Source organism: Eschscholzia californica, unplaced genomic scaffold, assembly GCF_041429995.1.
Source record: "Eschscholzia californica isolate CP2 unplaced genomic scaffold, dmEscCali1.0.p SCAF_1, whole genome shotgun sequence".
In the NCBI taxonomy this organism is placed as follows: domain Eukaryota; kingdom Viridiplantae; phylum Streptophyta; class Magnoliopsida; order Ranunculales; family Papaveraceae; genus Eschscholzia; species Eschscholzia californica.
This window is the reverse complement of record NW_028238198.1, coordinates 79,086,009-79,103,433: the sequence shown is the minus strand read 5'-3', so window position 1 is coordinate 79,103,433 and position 17,425 is coordinate 79,086,009. Positions and strand designations below refer to the sequence as shown.

General features: G+C 40.3%; 3 protein-coding genes across 4 annotated transcripts; 2 read left to right on the top strand and 1 right to left on the bottom strand.

Annotated features, from left to right (window-relative positions):
* Positions 1-1,224: 1,224 nt before the first annotated feature.
* On the top strand, positions 1,225-3,455 carry LOC147569573 (7-deoxyloganetin glucosyltransferase-like). The gene is made up of 2 exons (XM_086656055.1): positions 1,225-1,868; positions 2,234-3,455. The coding sequence occupies exons 1-2, from the start codon at positions 1,250-1,252 to the stop codon at positions 3,172-3,174; spliced, it is 1,560 nt and encodes a 519-aa protein (XP_086512181.1). The 5' UTR covers positions 1,225-1,249; the 3' UTR covers positions 3,175-3,455.
* Positions 3,456-3,942: 487 nt separating this feature from the next.
* Positions 3,943-7,415, bottom strand: LOC147569572 (protein TRANSPARENT TESTA 1-like). The gene is made up of 3 exons (XM_086656052.1): positions 6,863-7,415; positions 6,190-6,377; positions 3,943-4,218 (listed from the first exon to the last, which is right to left on the bottom strand). Exons 1-3 carry the CDS (start codon positions 7,310-7,312, stop codon positions 3,978-3,980), a joined length of 879 nt encoding a protein of 292 aa, XP_086512178.1. The 5' UTR covers positions 7,313-7,415; the 3' UTR covers positions 3,943-3,977.
* Positions 7,416-10,887: 3,472 nt separating this feature from the next.
* Positions 10,888-13,007, top strand: LOC147569571 (methyl-CpG-binding domain-containing protein 8-like). 2 transcript variants are annotated; one of them, XM_086656050.1, is made up of 2 exons: positions 10,888-11,767; positions 12,221-13,007. In XM_086656050.1, exons 1-2 carry the CDS (start codon positions 11,034-11,036, stop codon positions 12,297-12,299), a joined length of 813 nt encoding a protein of 270 aa, XP_086512176.1. In that variant the 5' UTR covers positions 10,888-11,033; the 3' UTR covers positions 12,300-13,007. The 2 variants fall into 2 exon arrangements, with proteins under 2 accessions (XP_086512176.1, XP_086512177.1); XM_086656051.1 differs by having other exon boundaries at positions 10,901-11,767; positions 12,208-13,007.
* Positions 13,008-17,425: the final 4,418 nt, after the last annotated feature.

The window sequence follows — 17,425 nt, the reverse complement described above, 5'->3', positions numbered from 1 at the left end:
AGGAGAGAGAGAAAGAGATTTTCTCTCTCTACTTTGTTTCATGGAGGATATGAAGAAGACAATCCTACTTTCATTCCCACCAGGCTATCTATTATGCCCAACAGAAAAAGAACTCGATGATCGGACAAGCCATGGAAGCGATCGATGAACTAGTTAATCTTTCGGAATCGATGATTCAGGCCTGCACTTCTCGCTGGTGAAGATGTAGATGAATCCTCTTCAAAGCATTCTATCAAGGGTATCAATTCATTTGGGTTTTCAATTTCAGTGATTTTGTTGTGAATAAAAAGATTTGCACATACCAAATTCAATCGGATTGTTGAGACAACAATGAATCAATTTCGCGAAGAATACAGAAGAAGGAATTGACTATTTTTAGTAATATTATATTGGCGGTTCTTCTAGGGTATCAAGGCGGTTCTCCGATGACGGAGGCGGTTTCTGGTGACGACGACGATTTTTCGGTGATAGCGGCGGTGGTTCTTTTATTATTATTATTATTATAGTATTTGTCAGATCTTTAGGGTTTCTTTTCACGATCTTTAGGATCTTTTTGTCGACCTTTAGGGTCTTTTTTTCTCGATCTTTAGGATCAATGTGTCTGTGTCTAGTCCAATTTTTTTCTCTTCATGAGGCACTTTGCATTTAAAGGTATGTAACTCTCATGAAATTTTCAGAGGAGAGAAATAAGAATATCGTCCATGTAAAATCGTGATTATCACTTATGAATGGAAATGTTTCCCATCGTAGGTTACCGTTTAATTTAAACCATAATGAAAGAGTCCTAAAGTCCAAATCTTGATGAAAACTGCTTCTACCAAACTCGATCTCACGATTTCATGGGCTTCAGAGGGATGTCCAACCGCTGCATCTGCACCAAAGGATTGTGGACATAAATATTTATCTTTTAGGTAAGTCTTTATTTATTTGTTATTTATTAAAAATTTATTATTGTGAAAAATCTTTAACCAATCAGTTTGGGTTGTCTCACCACAACTTTTTGAAGTCCACACAAATTTAATGTATACAAGTACATGTGATAATACTTTGTTTTTTTGTTACTCTCATTTTCTTGACTATCTAATCTAAAGTCATCTGATAAATTTAAAATAGCAGATATCATATCTTTATTTTTTTACTTTAAAGTTCAGATCTACAATGGGTTTTTATCGAAAAAAATAAATAAGTTTGTTATCATTAGCTCCCTTAAATAAATATCTATCAATTTGTTGTCAATTAAAGAAAGAAAATGAATCTTGGTTATATAAACACCCCAAAAACACCTTCACCAAACAATACATCTTGCTTGAAAGAAAGAGAGGATCTAGAGAGACTAGAGAGAGAGATGGATTCAGCAAGTACAATAGCAAAGAAGCCTCATGCAGTTTGTGTACCATATCCAGCACAAGGACATATACATCCAATGATGAAACTAGCTAAACTTCTTCATTACAAAGGCTTTCATATAACTTTTGTCAATACTGAATACAATCATCAACGCTTACTCAATTCAAGAGGTCCTAATTCTCTTAATGGTTTACCTAATTTCAAATTTGAAACCATTCCTGATGGTCTTCCTCCTACTGATAATATTAATGCTACCCAAGATATTACTGCTCTTTGCGAGTCAACTACAAAGACTTGTTTAGTCCCTTTTCGACGACTCCTCGCCAAACTCAACGATTCTTCTTCGTCTAGATCGCCTCCGGTTACCTGCATAATCTCTGATGGGTGTATGAGTTTCACTCTTGATGCTGCTGAAGAACTTGGCATCCCTGAAGTTTTGTTTTGGACACCAAGTGCTTGTGGGTTTCTAGCTTATTTTCATTACAAAGATCTCATTGAGAAAGGTTTCACTCCCCTACAAGGTAAACTTCCAATACTTAGCTACCAATCTCCAATTTTTTTTTAAACGGTACACTGGGAACGGCATGCCAGAGTAGGTGACTTACCAGTCGGGCCAACGCCAGAATGATAAAAATACGCACATACACACACAAACTAGTGTCCTACGTATGTACAATTTCTGATCTTTGTATTTGTAAATAATCATGTTATTTTCGATTGTGAACTCGAAACTCTGATCAGATCCACAAACTTTAGATACTTAAAAACCCATCGAAAAATGAGCTACCCTTTGGTTTCTTTATATATGTTGAAAAGTTTCAAGAAGTTATAGGATTCGAATCTTAATTGGAATGTACTTAAAAAGATTATTTTGGGGGTTTTGCAGATGAAAATCAGCTTACAAATGGTCATCTAGATGAAACCGAAATTACTTGTATACCAGGAATGAAAGATATTCGTCTAAAAGATATTCCTAGTTTCGTTAGAACAACCAATCTAGACGATATAATGCTCAACTTCTTAAACAATGAAGCTCAAAGATCGAAAAGGGCAACCGCGATTGTTCTTAACACGTTTGATGCTTTCGAAGGTGATGTATTAAATGCAATGAAATCAATTCTACCTCCTGTTTACTCAATTGGTCCTCTTCAATCACTTGTTCACCAAATACCACAAGAAATTCATGAAATTCATTCACTTGGATCAAATCTTTGGGTTGAGGAACCAGAATGTCTTAAATGGCTTGACTCAAAAGAACCCAACTCAGTTGTTTATGTGAATTTTGGAAGTATAACAGTTATGAACTCACATCAACTCACTGAGTTTGCTTGGGGTCTTGCTAATTGTAAACACACTTTCTTGTGGATCATTAGACCCGATTTAGTCCGAGGTGACTCAGCCGTTTTACCAACCGAGTTTATGAATGAGATTAAGGGTAGGAGTTTTATGGCTAGTTGGTGTCCTCAAGAGGAAGTTTTGAAACATTCTTCATTGGGTGGATTTTTAACCCATAGTGGGTGGAATTCTACACTTGACACTGTGATTGGTGGTGTTCCTGTGATTTGTTGGCCGTTTTTCGCCGAACAACAAACAAATTGTAGGTATTCTTGTGTTCATTGGGAAATTGGGATGGAGATTGATAATAATGTGAAGAGAGATGAAGTTGAAATTCTGGTGAGGGAATTGATGGAAGGAGAGAAAGGTAAAAAGATGAAAAACAGAGTTGTGGAATTGAAGAAGAAAGCTGAGGAGGCTGTTGTTCCCGGTGGGTCATCTTTTGTCAACCTAGACAAATTGGTCAACAAAGTGCTTCTCTCGAAAAGTTGACTTTTCTCATTAATCTACTCGAACCGCTAAACAATCCAGTAATTCAGTCCACTAGTCACACAAATCAATACTTAAAACAAGTTTGAGCTAAATCCAGATGATTCATTAAACGATTATTCAAAACGATTTGCCTAGATCCGAGATTTATTTAACTAGTGAGTTGAATTATTGGGTTGTTTAACAATTCCGTCAACAATAATTTCACGGTTGCTTGTTATTCGTATTTAATTGCATTGTAAGTTTACTCTTTCTTGTTAGAAGAGATTGTGATGTGACACAAACATGTTTCCTTATAACCCATTTCGATTTTGGTCTCTCTCCCAACCCCCCCCCCCCCCCCCCCCTCCCCCCCCACCCCCTCCCTGATGTGACGACATATGACTCGAGTATATTTTCTCACTATTCTCTCTCCAATTGCTCCACACTCAAGTGATATGTCGCCACATCAGATGAAGGGCTGGAGGAGGGACCAAAATGGAGGGATGTATAAAATTTCTGAAATTTCCAAGGTACTAAAATACCACATGTGAGTAGGAATAACATCTTTCAACAAAAAAAAAAAAAAAAAAAAAAAGAGTAGGAATAACATAATATTTGCAATCATAGCACTATCACTCAATCAACCAAAACTCTAAATAATTAACCCATGAAAGTAACCAAAACTCATACTTCTACAATGTGAGTCCGATTCCGAGAACTAGCCTGTTATACTAGTAGATTATTTATTATATAGACTCAAGCGATCATGTAATGTGACAGAAGTTTCATAATAGCAACAGTTATGTACCGTTGCTAAAAGACTTTCAATGAGTAGTGCCTTCCAGACCATGATCAATTGAAGGAGGAAAAGGGCCATGACCAGATGTACCAAATGCTCTAATATGATCTTTGAGTGATCTCTTATGCTTAAAGTCTGAACCACATAAACAAAGCCAAACCTTCCCACAGTTCTTCTCATGAGTTCTCCAATCACCTTTCACAGCCAAGAACTTGCCACATTTTCTACACATAAAAGGCTTAACTCCATGCTTCTGTTGGGTTTTCCTCCTAGTGGGGAAACCTAGTTGGGTTTGGATTAGGAAACCAAACCCGGACCCGAGTCGAGTTTCTTTGGGTCGGTTACTTATGACGGTGGAATTAGGATTAAGGGGGAGTCTATAAATACTACCTTAACCTAATTTAGATGTGTGTGAGGAGCACCAAAGGGGGCAACACAATTAGAAACGCACAAGAGAAGAAGGGAGAGAAGGAGGTTGCCGAGAAGAGCGGGGCAGAACTTTTTCAGCACGCGCAGTCTTCGTTGTTCGGAAAATCCGACGGTGAGTTCTTCTCCGATTGAGCTGAAATTTGGCAGAACTGTTCTTGACATATTGATCTAGTATTTGTACGGAGGGATCGTTGATTGGTCGCCGGAATCCTAGTGAATTTAGGGTCGTTTTGGGCTGCAGATTTCTGGACTGTTTTGTTCTTTCTTGTGAGGGTTTCTCCGTGTTTCTTCGTGTTTGAGATTGATTCTTTTGGGAAGGGTCTGAGTCTCGGTTGGACGTAGTCTGTAACTACTTTGCTATCATAGTTGATTTGGTTGGACTACGAGTCCCGTGGTTTTTACTTCTCACGTTGAGGAGGTTTCCCACGTTAAAAATCGTTGTCTTATTTACTTTCAGTTCTTTGTTTATTGCTCCCACATATTCTTCTATATTATCCTCGTAACTAACACAAAGGGAAAAACTCTTATATTTCCGCTGCGCCTAAGTGCCCGTTTTTCCCAACAAGTGGTATCAGAGCTCCAGGTTAGAGAGTTCTTTGGATTTTGATAACTTTGGTTATTGGTTTGTTTGTGTTAGTGATGGAAAATATGGGTAGAATGATAAATTTGAATGGTGCTAATTATCATCTATGGAAGAGTAAGATGGAAGACTTGCTCTTTGTGAAGGAATTTCACGCCCCGGTGTTTCAGGAGAAGAAACCCGATGAGAAAACTGATGATCAGTGGAAATTGTTACATCGACAAGTTTGTGGTTTGATGAGGCAATGGATAGATGACAACGTGCTGCATCATATTGAGAATGAGACTGATGCTCGTTCGTTGTGGTTGAAGCTGGAGCAGTTATTTACTTGGAAGACAGGAAACAATAAGATGTATACGATGAAAAAATTGTTAGGGATAGCGGGGCTGGTTGTCCAGGACTGTCGAGGAAAAGCGGAGCTGGCTGTTTCCAGGGCTGTCAAGGGGACAACATGGCTGGCTGTTTCTCCCACCTAGTCGGAGGGGGAGTTTGTTGGGTTTTCCTCCTAGTGGGGAAACCTAGTTGGGTTTGGATTAGGAAACCAAACCCGGACCCGAGTCGAGTTTCTTTGGGTCGGTTACTTATGACGGTGGAATTAGGATTAAGGGGGAGTCTATAAATACTACCTTAACCTAATTTAGATGTGTGTGAGGAGCACCAAAGGGGGCAACACAATTAGAAACGCACAAGAGAAGAAGGGAGAGAAGGAGGTTGCCGAGAAGAGCGGGGCAGAACTTTTTCAGCACGCGCAGTCTTCGTTGTTCGGAAAATCCGACGGTGAGTTCTTCTCCGATTGAGCTGAAATTTGGCAGAACTGTTCTTGACATATTGATCTAGTATTTGTACGGAGGGATCGTTGATTGGTCGCCGGAATCCTAGTGAATTTAGGGTCGTTTTGGGCTGCAGATTTCTGGACTGTTTTGTTCTTTCTTGTGAGGGTTTCTCCGTGTTTCTTCGTGTTTGAGATTGATTCTTTTGGGAAGGGTCTGAGTCTCGGTTGGACGTAGTCTGTAACTACTTTGCTATCATAGTTGATTTGGTTGGACTACGAGTCCCGTGGTTTTTACTTCTCACGTTGAGGAGGTTTCCCACGTTAAAAATCGTTGTCTTATTTACTTTCAGTTCTTTGTTTATTGCTCCCACATATTCTTCTATATTATCCTCGTAACTAACACAAAGGGAAAAACTCTTATATTTCCGCTGCGCCTAAGTGCCCGTTTTTCCCAACAGCTTCCTCTTGTAATGAGTTTGAAGTGTTCTAAAGTCTTTCAATGGCTTAGCTCTTGGATGATTTATATTGTTTTTACAACCTTCTGTACAACAATAACAAGGTATACTTAACATTGCTCTTGGTTGAGCTCCTCTTAACGAGTCCGGTCCTTTACGATATTGTGACCCATGACCCCACATATGCATCTATAATCAAAAAAGAAAAAGATATTAATGACGATAATCACCCACTTTAAAAGCTCGAACCAAGCATTCTGGGTGAGGAAGCCCTATGCCGCCCAACAAGCAAACGTTGGTGTTAGAGTTCAAGATACAACTTAAACTCCTAGAAATAGTCTATCAAACTAAAAAAACTATGCGTGAGAAGAAAGTGTTAGAATAATCTCGCACTGGTTGTTGGACGGGCATGTGATAAGTCTGGAAGTGTCAGGAAAGTTTCACCTATAGAGTTGGCCATTAGGGTGAGAGAGGCCCAACACCACCTAATATTGGTTTCTGAGCTCAAGATATAGACAATGTAGCTTCGGCTAAATAGTTAGAATATCCCACATTGGAACGCCAGGGGTGAGAAGATGAGAGAGGCCTAAGACCACCCGAAAGTTATAAACTAGGAGATACAAAATCTTACAAATGAGATTAATCTAGGAGGGGTACATAAACTAAAGAATTACCTGCAAGTTATTGTGTCTGGTAAAAGTTTTCTTGCAAATATGGCAAGAAAAATGAGTGAAACCAATGAGAATTTGTGCAGGAGTTGGTATCCAATATTGGGTAGTATTATCCATTACATTTTTCTCTCTTTTCTTGTCCACATTGGGTGGTGACCCATTTGAAGGTGAAGTAAAATCTGGAAGCCCAATGTGTAGAGCCACAGTTACTCCATTATCTTCATCATAATCTTGGTTATATATGGAGTACTGTTTATCATATTTTTCTTCTAGTACTTGTGATGAGTTAGGTACTGCTGGTTTCTCAAGCAAACAGTTTATTAATGGAAGGGGTTCAAGATTAGGGTTCACAGTAGTTAGGGTTAAGGGACCTAAAATTTTGGGAAAATCCTTAATATCATGAGTGATAGAAAAGGGTATTGAATTACTAGAAGCTGATGATGAGGACTCCATGCATGCCAAGTTGTAAGTACATAGACTCTCTATCTACACCCTAGAGACAGAGAGAGAGGGAGATAGAGATTAGCTTACTAAGCTTAAAATCTAGCTAGGGTTCTTATACTGAGGTTTAATTATCCACCTTTAATTGAATTAGAGCTGGTAGAGCTGCAATTAATGTACAAATTCTATGAGTGGTAGAATATATTTTGGGATGGAGTATTCTGGCATGCAAAATGGTAAAGTTTTGAAATCTCTCCCTCCCCCATTTCTCACCCTTGTTGGGACCATCCAAATTGGTTGGTTCAAGTGATGGGAGGGAGAACCTCACAGCTTAAGTTAGATTCTGAGGTGAGAGAGGCTCAAACCACCCAACATTGTGTTAGAGCCAAGACGAAACGAGTTTCAATAGTTGAGACGCCGAAAGCTTTGGTAGTTATGGACTTGTCTAGTTGTCTTGCTTTTGACACCTAGGACCAAGCTCAATAGGTAAGGGAATTTTGTTTCCGAACAAGGCTCTAAGAGCGTGTCGAAAAGTCCTCGACAGTTATTAAGCTTCAAAACGCACTTGTAATAAAGCTCTAAACATTCTCCCAAACAATGTAAGGTTATCAGAATCTCCACACCTTTGGAGAAGAGCCTTCCTAGACTTTGATATCATCTGTAACAACTCAAACTTTAATAGTTAACGATATTGTCTTCGTTTATTCAATTAATTACAACATTTTCTTCCCTTACCGAAAAATTAAGATATTACAATAGTCTATTGAAATTTAACCCAGTATCAGCAGGACCGGTCCTGGGGGGCAAGCGAGCAAAGCCTCGCTTCGGGCCCCCAGGGCCAAGGGGCCTCACGAAAGGTAAAAAATAGAGAATCAAAGGGGCCCCGATTTTTTGTATCTTTACACAAAAAAATGTTCAAAACCGATAAGTAATTAACATTAGCTCAATTGGTAGAAAACATGTTGAGGAGTCCAAACAACCCATGTTCGATCTCAAGCATAAGCATTTATTTTCCTTATTAAATTGTATTTTTTCTACTTTAGTTGACTTCTACCACCACCATAATTACTAAACCTTCACGTATTAAACCTCTACCACTATCTCTACCATCACCATTAAAATTAACATTTTTCAAAAAAATTACTTTCGTTGACACTTCTACTACAACGACGATTGCTAAACCTCCACTTCCACCACCACAATCACTAAACCTCTACCATTGTAGCTCCACTACCACCACCATCACAACCACGACTGCTACGTACTACCATTACTAAACATCAACACCACAACTATCACCATTATAAAACCTCCAGCGCCACAATCACAATTAAACTAGAATCAACACTATCTCCATAAACACAAAAAAAAAAAGAATGTTGATAAGCTCTTTTCTTGGAGAATCATTTTCGAATATATATTTTTTTCGGTTTAAAAAAATGCTAAACAATACACTGATGCGTCGAATTCCTAATTCGTTGAATCACTTAATTGGTCGTTCATGGACCGACGAGGGTTCTCCACAAACCCATGCGGATTTTTGAGTAACTAAACCAGATCGTTCAATTTCGAGTGCAAGTTATGAACACAAGTTTCATGTTTAAACCTCACATTATGTGCAAAGAAAACACAGAAAGTTCTGATATACAAATATTTTTTCTTGTGAAACGTGTGTAGGCCCCATTATTAAAATTCGCTTCGGGCCTCCGAAATCTCAGGACCGGCCCTGAGTATCAGAGGGATTAATGTTGGGCTCGACAATCCGGCCCACTTTGGCTGTGGAAAGCGCATATGGTTAGTTTATTAGTGTGAGAAAAAACCTCGTCTCTTGAGCTAGCTTTCAGAGTAAGACATACCTAGAGCACCCAACATCCCTAATTCTCCTTCTATATCTACATATATGGAGTTGGTGAAGGTGCTCCATATGGGAGAATTAGTTAAGAGGAAAGATTATAACCTGAAGAATCACCTCATTATACTCTTCTGCTGATATGTATTCTCTGCATTTAGGAATGTGATGATAAATACAGGTAGATTAATACCTGTGGCCCCCTAACCTACTCAATTTGGAAAGATCCAATACAGAGGGTTGTCTTAACCATGGCACCATAGTTATTTCTTATGGTTCACACTTTAAACAACCTTCAGCATTACATTAGAGATATATATATATATATATATATATATATATATATATATATATATATAGAGAGAGAGAGAGAGAGAGAGAGAGCTGTAATCAATTGAAGAATGCCATCCAATCTATAACCATGAAACCTAACCATATGATAGTTACAAAATCTAGAAGATGTGAGTAGATGCATATGCATGTTGTCTTTAATAACAAAAGTAGGATAGTTTATCATTATATGTCATCTCTTTTTAGGGGAATAAATCAAATATGGATTTAGGTATAGACTTGACAAGGAACTAGGTTTAGGGTCAACCATAGTTATGGTTCACTGTTTCAGCACAGTCCACAGAATATATGTATTATGTACATCCTTTGCAACAAAGAAATTTTTTTTTACAACATTTTAAGGTTGTTTGGCAAGTTAACTCCCTCTTGTTATATATGGTTGTATGCAGGGTGTCCCCTATCTGCACTAGTCATGTCAACAATCATCTCACAAAAACTCACCTTATCTCGAGATAAGTTAAGTTGGCATTGTTTAAACTTTAGAAGCTATATCTATTAGTTCGAAAAACTATACGAGTAAAATCAAAAGGAATGTATCTATGAAACGACTGACCACATAGTTATTTTAAGAACGAAGAAAATGTGAAGGGGACGAAAATTCTTAAAGGACGTCACATAGTTTCTCAAGCTGGAGAAACTATTTTTTGGGAAAGAGACGTGCTATAAAAGAGTACATGTTAAAGTCTACCCAGGCCTACACACAATAAACCATATTCATCTGTCAATCAACTCTCTCTTGATAGACAATTGATTCTTATTTAGGTTTCAAGTAGGTTTAGTTTTTTTTTCTTCGAAAATTCGACTACGATCTACGTACTAAATTACATAGGATATATCTTGATGACAACTGCTTCCACGGGGATTCGATCTCACGACCTCTTGGGCTTACGAGGCGTGTCCAACCTAGGGGTGTACTCGAGTCGAGCCGAGCCGCGTAGTAAGATGTTCAAGCTCGGTTCGTGTATTAGACTGTCGAGCTCGAGCTGGCATTCGTTTAAGCTCGTTTATCAAAATACTTCAAATGAAAACTTTCTAAATTATTAAAATACTTCAATAATCATTTGTTACATACAATAATAATGATTAATGATTCATATTCCGATAATTTTTTAATGATTGATATTTCATGTGCAAGTTTCAATACTAATACGTAATTATGTACTACAATATTATAAGAGTATGTTAAACGAGTTGTTTACGAGTAGCTCGTGATACACTAAAAAATGATCAAGTTCGGCTCGTTTACATAAACGAGCATGATTTTGGGCTCGTGTTAAGCTCGTGCTCGTTAATATTCGAGTAGAGCACGAACAATAGTCTAGCCGAGCTCGAGTAGCTCGTTAAGAGTTCGGCTCGTGTGCACCTCTAGTCCAACCGTTGCACCAAAGGGTGGTGGACAAGTAGGTTTAGTTTTGTAGTCTCTTGTATCATTGGTTTCGTGGAAAAGTCTCTTGCCTCACGGTCGTGGTAACTATAAGGTTCATCTTCAACCTTCTCTCTCTGAACAAGATCGTAGCCAGTCTCCCGATATCAATGATGACGACTATCACCGTCGATTCATCATCAAACAATCTTAATCTCGATTCAATCCCAATTATTGATATGCGATTCTTATCACAATCTGATCTTAACTCATTATCTCTCTGTTCCAAAACTGAATCTTACGATCTTCGTCGTTCTGATGATATCATTATCCCTAAAATTGATCGTTCAATCTTCAATGAAAGTGCTGGAAGTCGTAAACAAACTTACTCTCGTCTCCGATTATCTTCTCGGAAACCTGAATTCGTAATCTCAAATCATCCTCTTTCACGAGAATCACAATCCACCAACGACCCTGAAGAAAAACAAAACCGAAAAATCGTTTCTTTACTTCACAAACTCTTTACAAGCAAAAATCCCAAAACCCTTCAAACCCTAATTAATGGGAAATATTCAAACTTGATTAATGTAGAGAACAACCCAACAGTTTTTGAAAATTACCCAATTGAGAATCGGAATGGTGTTGTTATTGATATTGTTGAATTGGGTAATCTTGAAGATCCATATGATCCTGAATTGAAAAGAAGAACAATTGGATTGGAAAAAACAGATGAATTATTAGGGTTTATGAGAGATCTAGAAGGGATTTGGGGTAGCAGAAGAAAGAAAAGGAGGATTGTTGATGCAAGTAATTTTGGGGATTTTTTGCCAATTGGTTGGAAGCTTTTGCTTTCAATTAAGAGGAAAGGAGGTCGTTTTTCATTGTTCTGCCGCAGATACATCAGGTGAAGTAATTAATTTCTCTCTCATTACTTGTTTCAATGATGAACTGATTCAAACATTCAAATTCAGATTTTGGGTGGGTTTCTGTCAAAATTCATATTAAGTAGTACTAAATTTTATCTGTTTATAGTAGTCATTCTTAACTATCTAATCAACTTTGATTTGATGAACTAGTTTCGAGGCCTCGTTCAGTGTGCTCGAAATGAGTGCCTTTAGTAATAGGATTGATAAAGATTGGTTCGCGCGCGAACCCACCCCACCTCCCCGTTCAGGATTCTCGCTTTAGGAGGAATGGACGATTCATTCTCATGTACCAAACACTATTATCGTTCCCACCCATCAAGCATGGCCTGAGAGTTATAGTTGGTTTCATTATAGTACTCTAATTAGTGATCATCCATATTCTTGGTCTTCAATTTTTCTTTTGTTTCTTTTTTTTCAGCCCAAATGGTCAGCAATGGTCAGCAATTCAAGTCATGCAAGGAAGTATCTTTATATTTGATATCTCTTACTAGACCTCAAGAGGCAATATAACTTGGAAGTTATGAGAATTTAGTGGCTAATTTGGCTCTTAGATGTGTATGTTTAGGTGATTTTTTTTCCTAGTTTTGGCTAAGCCTTTGGCTTGGATTATTCGAATTATGACTTCATGCAGAAGATTGCAAGAAACGCGACGAAACCAGAAAATAATGAGATTTACGATCCTAAGCTACCCATCGTGTTTTCATTGTTTCACCATGAGAATGTGGTAGAGTTCTAAATAAGTGATATTTTAGAATGTCAGAGAAATGTAGAATTTGTTGGTAGAAAGAATAGTTGCAGCTTTTGTTCTCATCGTATCGAATGAGGTCAAAGAGGTTTAGCCTTGATGCCTCCATTTTTCATGGGCGATGATGATGTTGCGAAGTGCCAGTCTTTATGGGGAACTGAAGAGTTTTTGCACTCACGATACAATGTCAGCTCAGGTATGATAGTGGCACGTATAGGAAACAATTTTTGAGCTTCCACGAAATTGGTTCGAGTACTGAGAGAGGATTTGCTGCCTAAAGACATTATTTCTCTCTCAAATGTAAATAAATAAATTTTCTTCATTCTTTTATTGATTGTCCAAAACTATTCTTCTTCTTTTTTTTCCGATCTTAATAATGTCAATTGGTAAAAAGATCTCTTGCTGTGTTTCGGACCTGCAATTTTTGTACTGATATTTGCATGAATAAGTAAAGCAAGTAATTGGGCATGTAACCTGTGAACTTTTTGTTACTCGGATATAGAGTTGGGTGGTATGGGAGTATCGAACCCTAAATGGTTGCTAATTCTGTTGTGCCATGATGGAGGTTATTTGAAGATCTAATCTTTGATGAAGAAGAACATATTACTCCAAACCGACCTATGACATTCTCTTATTGCCTAGAATTTTGCTTCGGCAATTCCGAAAATGGCATTTCTTGTTTCCAGGCTGTTACAAAGTAAAAATTTTCGGAAAGAAATATAGAGAACACTCAACAAGGGAAAAACTGCTTGGTTGATAGGGATCATTTGCCCATTGTCTTGAATGTTGATGATGGAATGTCAGCTAAACCTGTCCTCGATGTTATCGAGAACTAACCCTAAAATGTTGAAGATGGACAGGACAGACAGATGAACTAATCGACCTATGGAACTGATGGTTATAAGAGTCCTCTTTTTAGTTTAATGAGACTCGATCCGTAAAGGGACATTGGGTATTTCATTAAGTAGACATTGTATTCCAAGAAAGTCCACAAATTGTCATGTATTCACTTTACAACACCGTGTTAAATTGTCACGGCCTTTTTGTCATGTTAGGTCGACCCGGCATATTATGCTCAAAGACACGGGTCGATAGTGCGGAATATCAAATCCTAACGTACCGTGCGGCGCTATGTATTCCCTCCTAACACATAGCCAGCCTTCCCGAACATATTCGGAGCATCTCGACTATCAAGTCACCTTGGTTCCCAACCAATAATGCGGCATGACACCAACGTGTCCCAACCTACGAGCATAGCTCGAGCCGTCCCGTATAACGCTTCCTTGAGTCATAGACTCTCGCCCACTATAAAGGATACCAACATATGTGCGGAGCACACCAAGCCGCATATGCAGATCTTGCCATCTAGTCTCAAGCATCCGGCACCTTGTATCTCGGCTTACCATCCGGACATTGGGCATAGGAGCATCCATCTCTAATAGACTACCTCATGCCCAACATAGCACATCAAGGCTTGGCCCCTTGAATAGCTCAATCCTCCTTATGGAATATGCTAGCATGACGCACGCCTCGCCATGGCATGAGAACATGCAACACCTTTTCCAAAGGAACCCGCAGTAACCTATCTCCAGGTACTGTCCCGAGCCATTTCCTATGACAAGGGAACCCGTGCAATATGCTTCTCTCGCATACGCTAGGCCGGCCTCATGGGTTGCGCCACGAGGATGCTCACTTTCGTGCATACCATGCTAAGATGGGCGAGCTCCCATCCACGAGGTCTTGACATATGCTAGATGCATATGAGGAAGGGAGACCACCCCTTCCTAAGGTGCAAACTTCTTGTTTTGCCTATTTCCACAAGGAAACATCAATCCTTTTAACCAGGCATACTCTCGTCCAAATGACCCTTCGTATCCTTGACAAAGTCTTGAATGCCACGGATGTCCCCGTGCATGGCCTAAGGAAGCTTGCTTGGCACTCTTGCCCTACTTCGACCTCGTATTCGGCCCTACGGCCTATATGCTCGTACGTGCTCTCCTAGCACTCGTCACGTCATATGCATGCTCAACAATATGTACGTGACATACTCCCCCACTTGTAATGTCGACGTCCTCGTCGACTAAGTTTGGAGTACTTCAATCTTCTGCCTCAACTCCGATGCTACCACTGCACCTTCATGTCTTCGGCATACCGCACCTTCGTGCAAACTACACAGTCTCATCGTGTAGGCATCTCGCAGGATTACTTCAGTCTTCTGCTTTGCATCCACTAATGCGTTAGGATAATGGTTTTCCGTACCATTCATCCATGCTCAATGTTGCTTCTCCGTTGCAGCCTCCGCCGCTCCTCGAACTCAGGTACCTCACCTCTTCGGCTTCACCTTGAGTTGGCATCTCGATTGTCACCTCCTATCTCTGCTTTTGGTGACCAATCTTGCCATGCGTATCGCAGTGAACTGCGACACAACTCATCACCCTGGTACCTCAGCAACCGTTGCCTTCACCCGAGTTAGCATCTCGACGCCACTGCGTCTTGCCATGTGCTCGCAATGTTACCATCGCGAAGCAACTCGTCTTCAATGTCACTCACCTCTGGATCAGACCCAACGTACCCATGTACTCTACGTTCTGCCTCCTCGGTTTGCTTGTTCATTGAGACCCTCGTTTCGACCTCTGTCCCCAACATCAAGTGCACTCTAGTACCTACGTATCCACTACTTGTACCCTTGAGTGTATGTCACTTGAACTCTTCGCAATGTCGCCCCTCTCTCGACGACCCTTGCCTCGATTGTGCCTCTGCACCTGCACCTCTGTGCAACTCAAACAAGCCTCTGCTTGTGCGCCTCCGCGCTTGCGCCACCTGCGCTCGGCATCATCTGTGCCATCCCTTCCTCGGGAAATTGTCGTGTTGCCTTCGATGTCCACTGAAACGAGCACGGTAGCTTCTCTCCACGAGAACTACATGGTACCAAACCATCCACCATTGGCATACTCTTGGGCACGTCCTCTTTGACTACATCTAGACACACACTTGCCATTTAATCTTTGGCGATGCTCCTTAACCCGAGCATCTTGGTAGGCTCGTGTCCCCCTTGAACACATCCGAACGTACCACCACATAAGTTCCAACACATCTTATGCAGCACCATACGGCTTACAACTCAACTGCAAACTCGACGTTGTCATATGTATTTGACGATATGAACTTAGTTCCAACTATCACCAGAATTGGACGATGCTTAATGTCACCACGACACACCATCCTGAAATCCCATAACGTGAGCTGACCTCTTCTCAGTCACCACGTACTCATTGCACACTGTAGGCTTGAACTCGGTTCCAACTTACCTCCAATGCATAACTCAAACATGGGCCGATCCACTTCAGATACAACGACCCTCATATTACTTGACGGCTTGAACTCGGTTCCAACTACCATCAGTACTTCCCTTGGTCTCGTGAATCTATCATCTAGACTTCACACCAATATGACCATAAGCTTCAATGTTGGTTTCGGCTTATAGCACTCATGCGACATACCTCACACAACTGTGTTAGCATATCAATGTCTCATCTCAAGTGAGTCCATTCTCCTTGGAACTCAAATGCGCTTACAACACATCGTGCCGAACTCTATCGTGCACCATACCACATAAGCACAACTTGATCTAGCACCAACTTGCCCAACGATGTACTCTGTCCATCTATCTTACTCTCGACCCCTGTCTTCTGTAAGTAGCTTGAACTCACAACATCACAAGTCATTCGATGCTACCTTCGGCTAAAGCATAAGAGAGTATCCTTCAACACCTTGTTGCCATACCCTGCTCTAACGCTCAAGTATCACTTGGATCAACATAGCTCCACTCCTGGATGCCAATCCAACAAGCTTACTCAGACTAGCTTACCACAAGCTCTCAGCCCGACTCTACTTGTCATCTTGGTACACTTCATACCAAGCCTGTTGTCCACCCAAAGGACTCTAACATATGATGTACCCAATGCGCACCAAATCGTACTGAGCATTACTGCACTAAGCTCGCACACGACTCACCGTGCCATTCTCGGTTCATCCCATCTCTGCACTTGTCCTTACCTCTAAAGGACTCAAGTATATATGGTACCTTCTTGTACACCGAGTCATACTGAACTCTTGCCACTGAGCTTGCACATGACTCCTTGTGTCAATGCGGTTCCATCTCATATCACGCATATGCCCTTCATCTCAAAGGAACATAGACCCAAGTATAGCTACCACCGTAGCATCTGTGCACACGACCTATTCCCTCCATCGGAACTCTCGTCGCCTTATGCACCATGCATCCCTTAACAAGGTCCCCTTCTAGCATCATAGCTTCAGAGACCATATCATCTTGAATGCATTTCACTCTGAAAGCATTCTCTTGGAATCATGCTCTCAACGTAGCTCTTCATACACACTCCAGTATACCACATACCATAGCGGGAGAATCACTAAGCTCTTCGTCACACTCTTCGAGCATAGATACCATATCTTGAACCTGTCCTCCAGGCTCTAGAAGTATGCTTCCAAACATACCACATGTTCTTAGGCATATCTTCATGCTTGTCCTCTCAAGCTCCCAAAACATATCCATTTGCCACTATAACTAGGCTCTTGGAACATATCTCGTAAGCTATCGAGCTCTTAATCCATCTATCGCTAGGACCAGAGCAATATACTCTTTGGCCTATCCACTAGGCTATTATACCAATTGTTGAATGGGTATCAGGATGCAATACATCTTCAACTTGTGCATCTCCATCCTGTAGCTCAGGCTCTGACATCCATTTCTCATATAGGATCAGAGCACCATAATCTATAGCCTGATATCCAGGCTCTGATACCAATTGTCACGGCCTTTTTGTCACGTTAGGTCGACCCGGCATATTATGCTCAAAGACACGGGTCG

Excerpts from the sequence above, each read along its gene's own strand:
- LOC147569571 (XM_086656050.1), top strand. The coding sequence starts at position 11,034 with ATGATGACGACTATCACCGTCGATTCATCATCAAACAATCTTAATCTC. Across the intron at positions 11,768-12,220 it reads TTCTGCCGCAGATACATCAG|CAATGGTCAGCAATTCAAGT; the intron begins GTGAAGTAATTA and ends CCAAATGGTCAG.
- LOC147569573 (XM_086656055.1), top strand. The coding sequence starts at position 1,250 with ATGAATCTTGGTTATATAAACACCCCAAAAACACCTTCACCAAACAAT. Across the intron at positions 1,869-2,233 it reads AGGTTTCACTCCCCTACAAG|ATGAAAATCAGCTTACAAAT; the intron begins GTAAACTTCCAA and ends GGGGTTTTGCAG.
- LOC147569572 (XM_086656052.1), bottom strand. The coding sequence starts at position 7,312 with ATGGAGTCCTCATCATCAGCTTCTAGTAATTCAATACCCTTTTCTATC. Across the intron at positions 6,378-6,862 it reads CCAGACACAATAACTTGCAG|ATGCATATGTGGGGTCATGG; the intron begins GTAATTCTTTAG and ends TTTTGATTATAG. Across the intron at positions 4,219-6,189 it reads ACTCATTACAAGAGGAAGCT|GAAAACCCAACAGAAGCATG; the intron begins GTTGGGAAAAAC and ends CCCCACTAGGAG.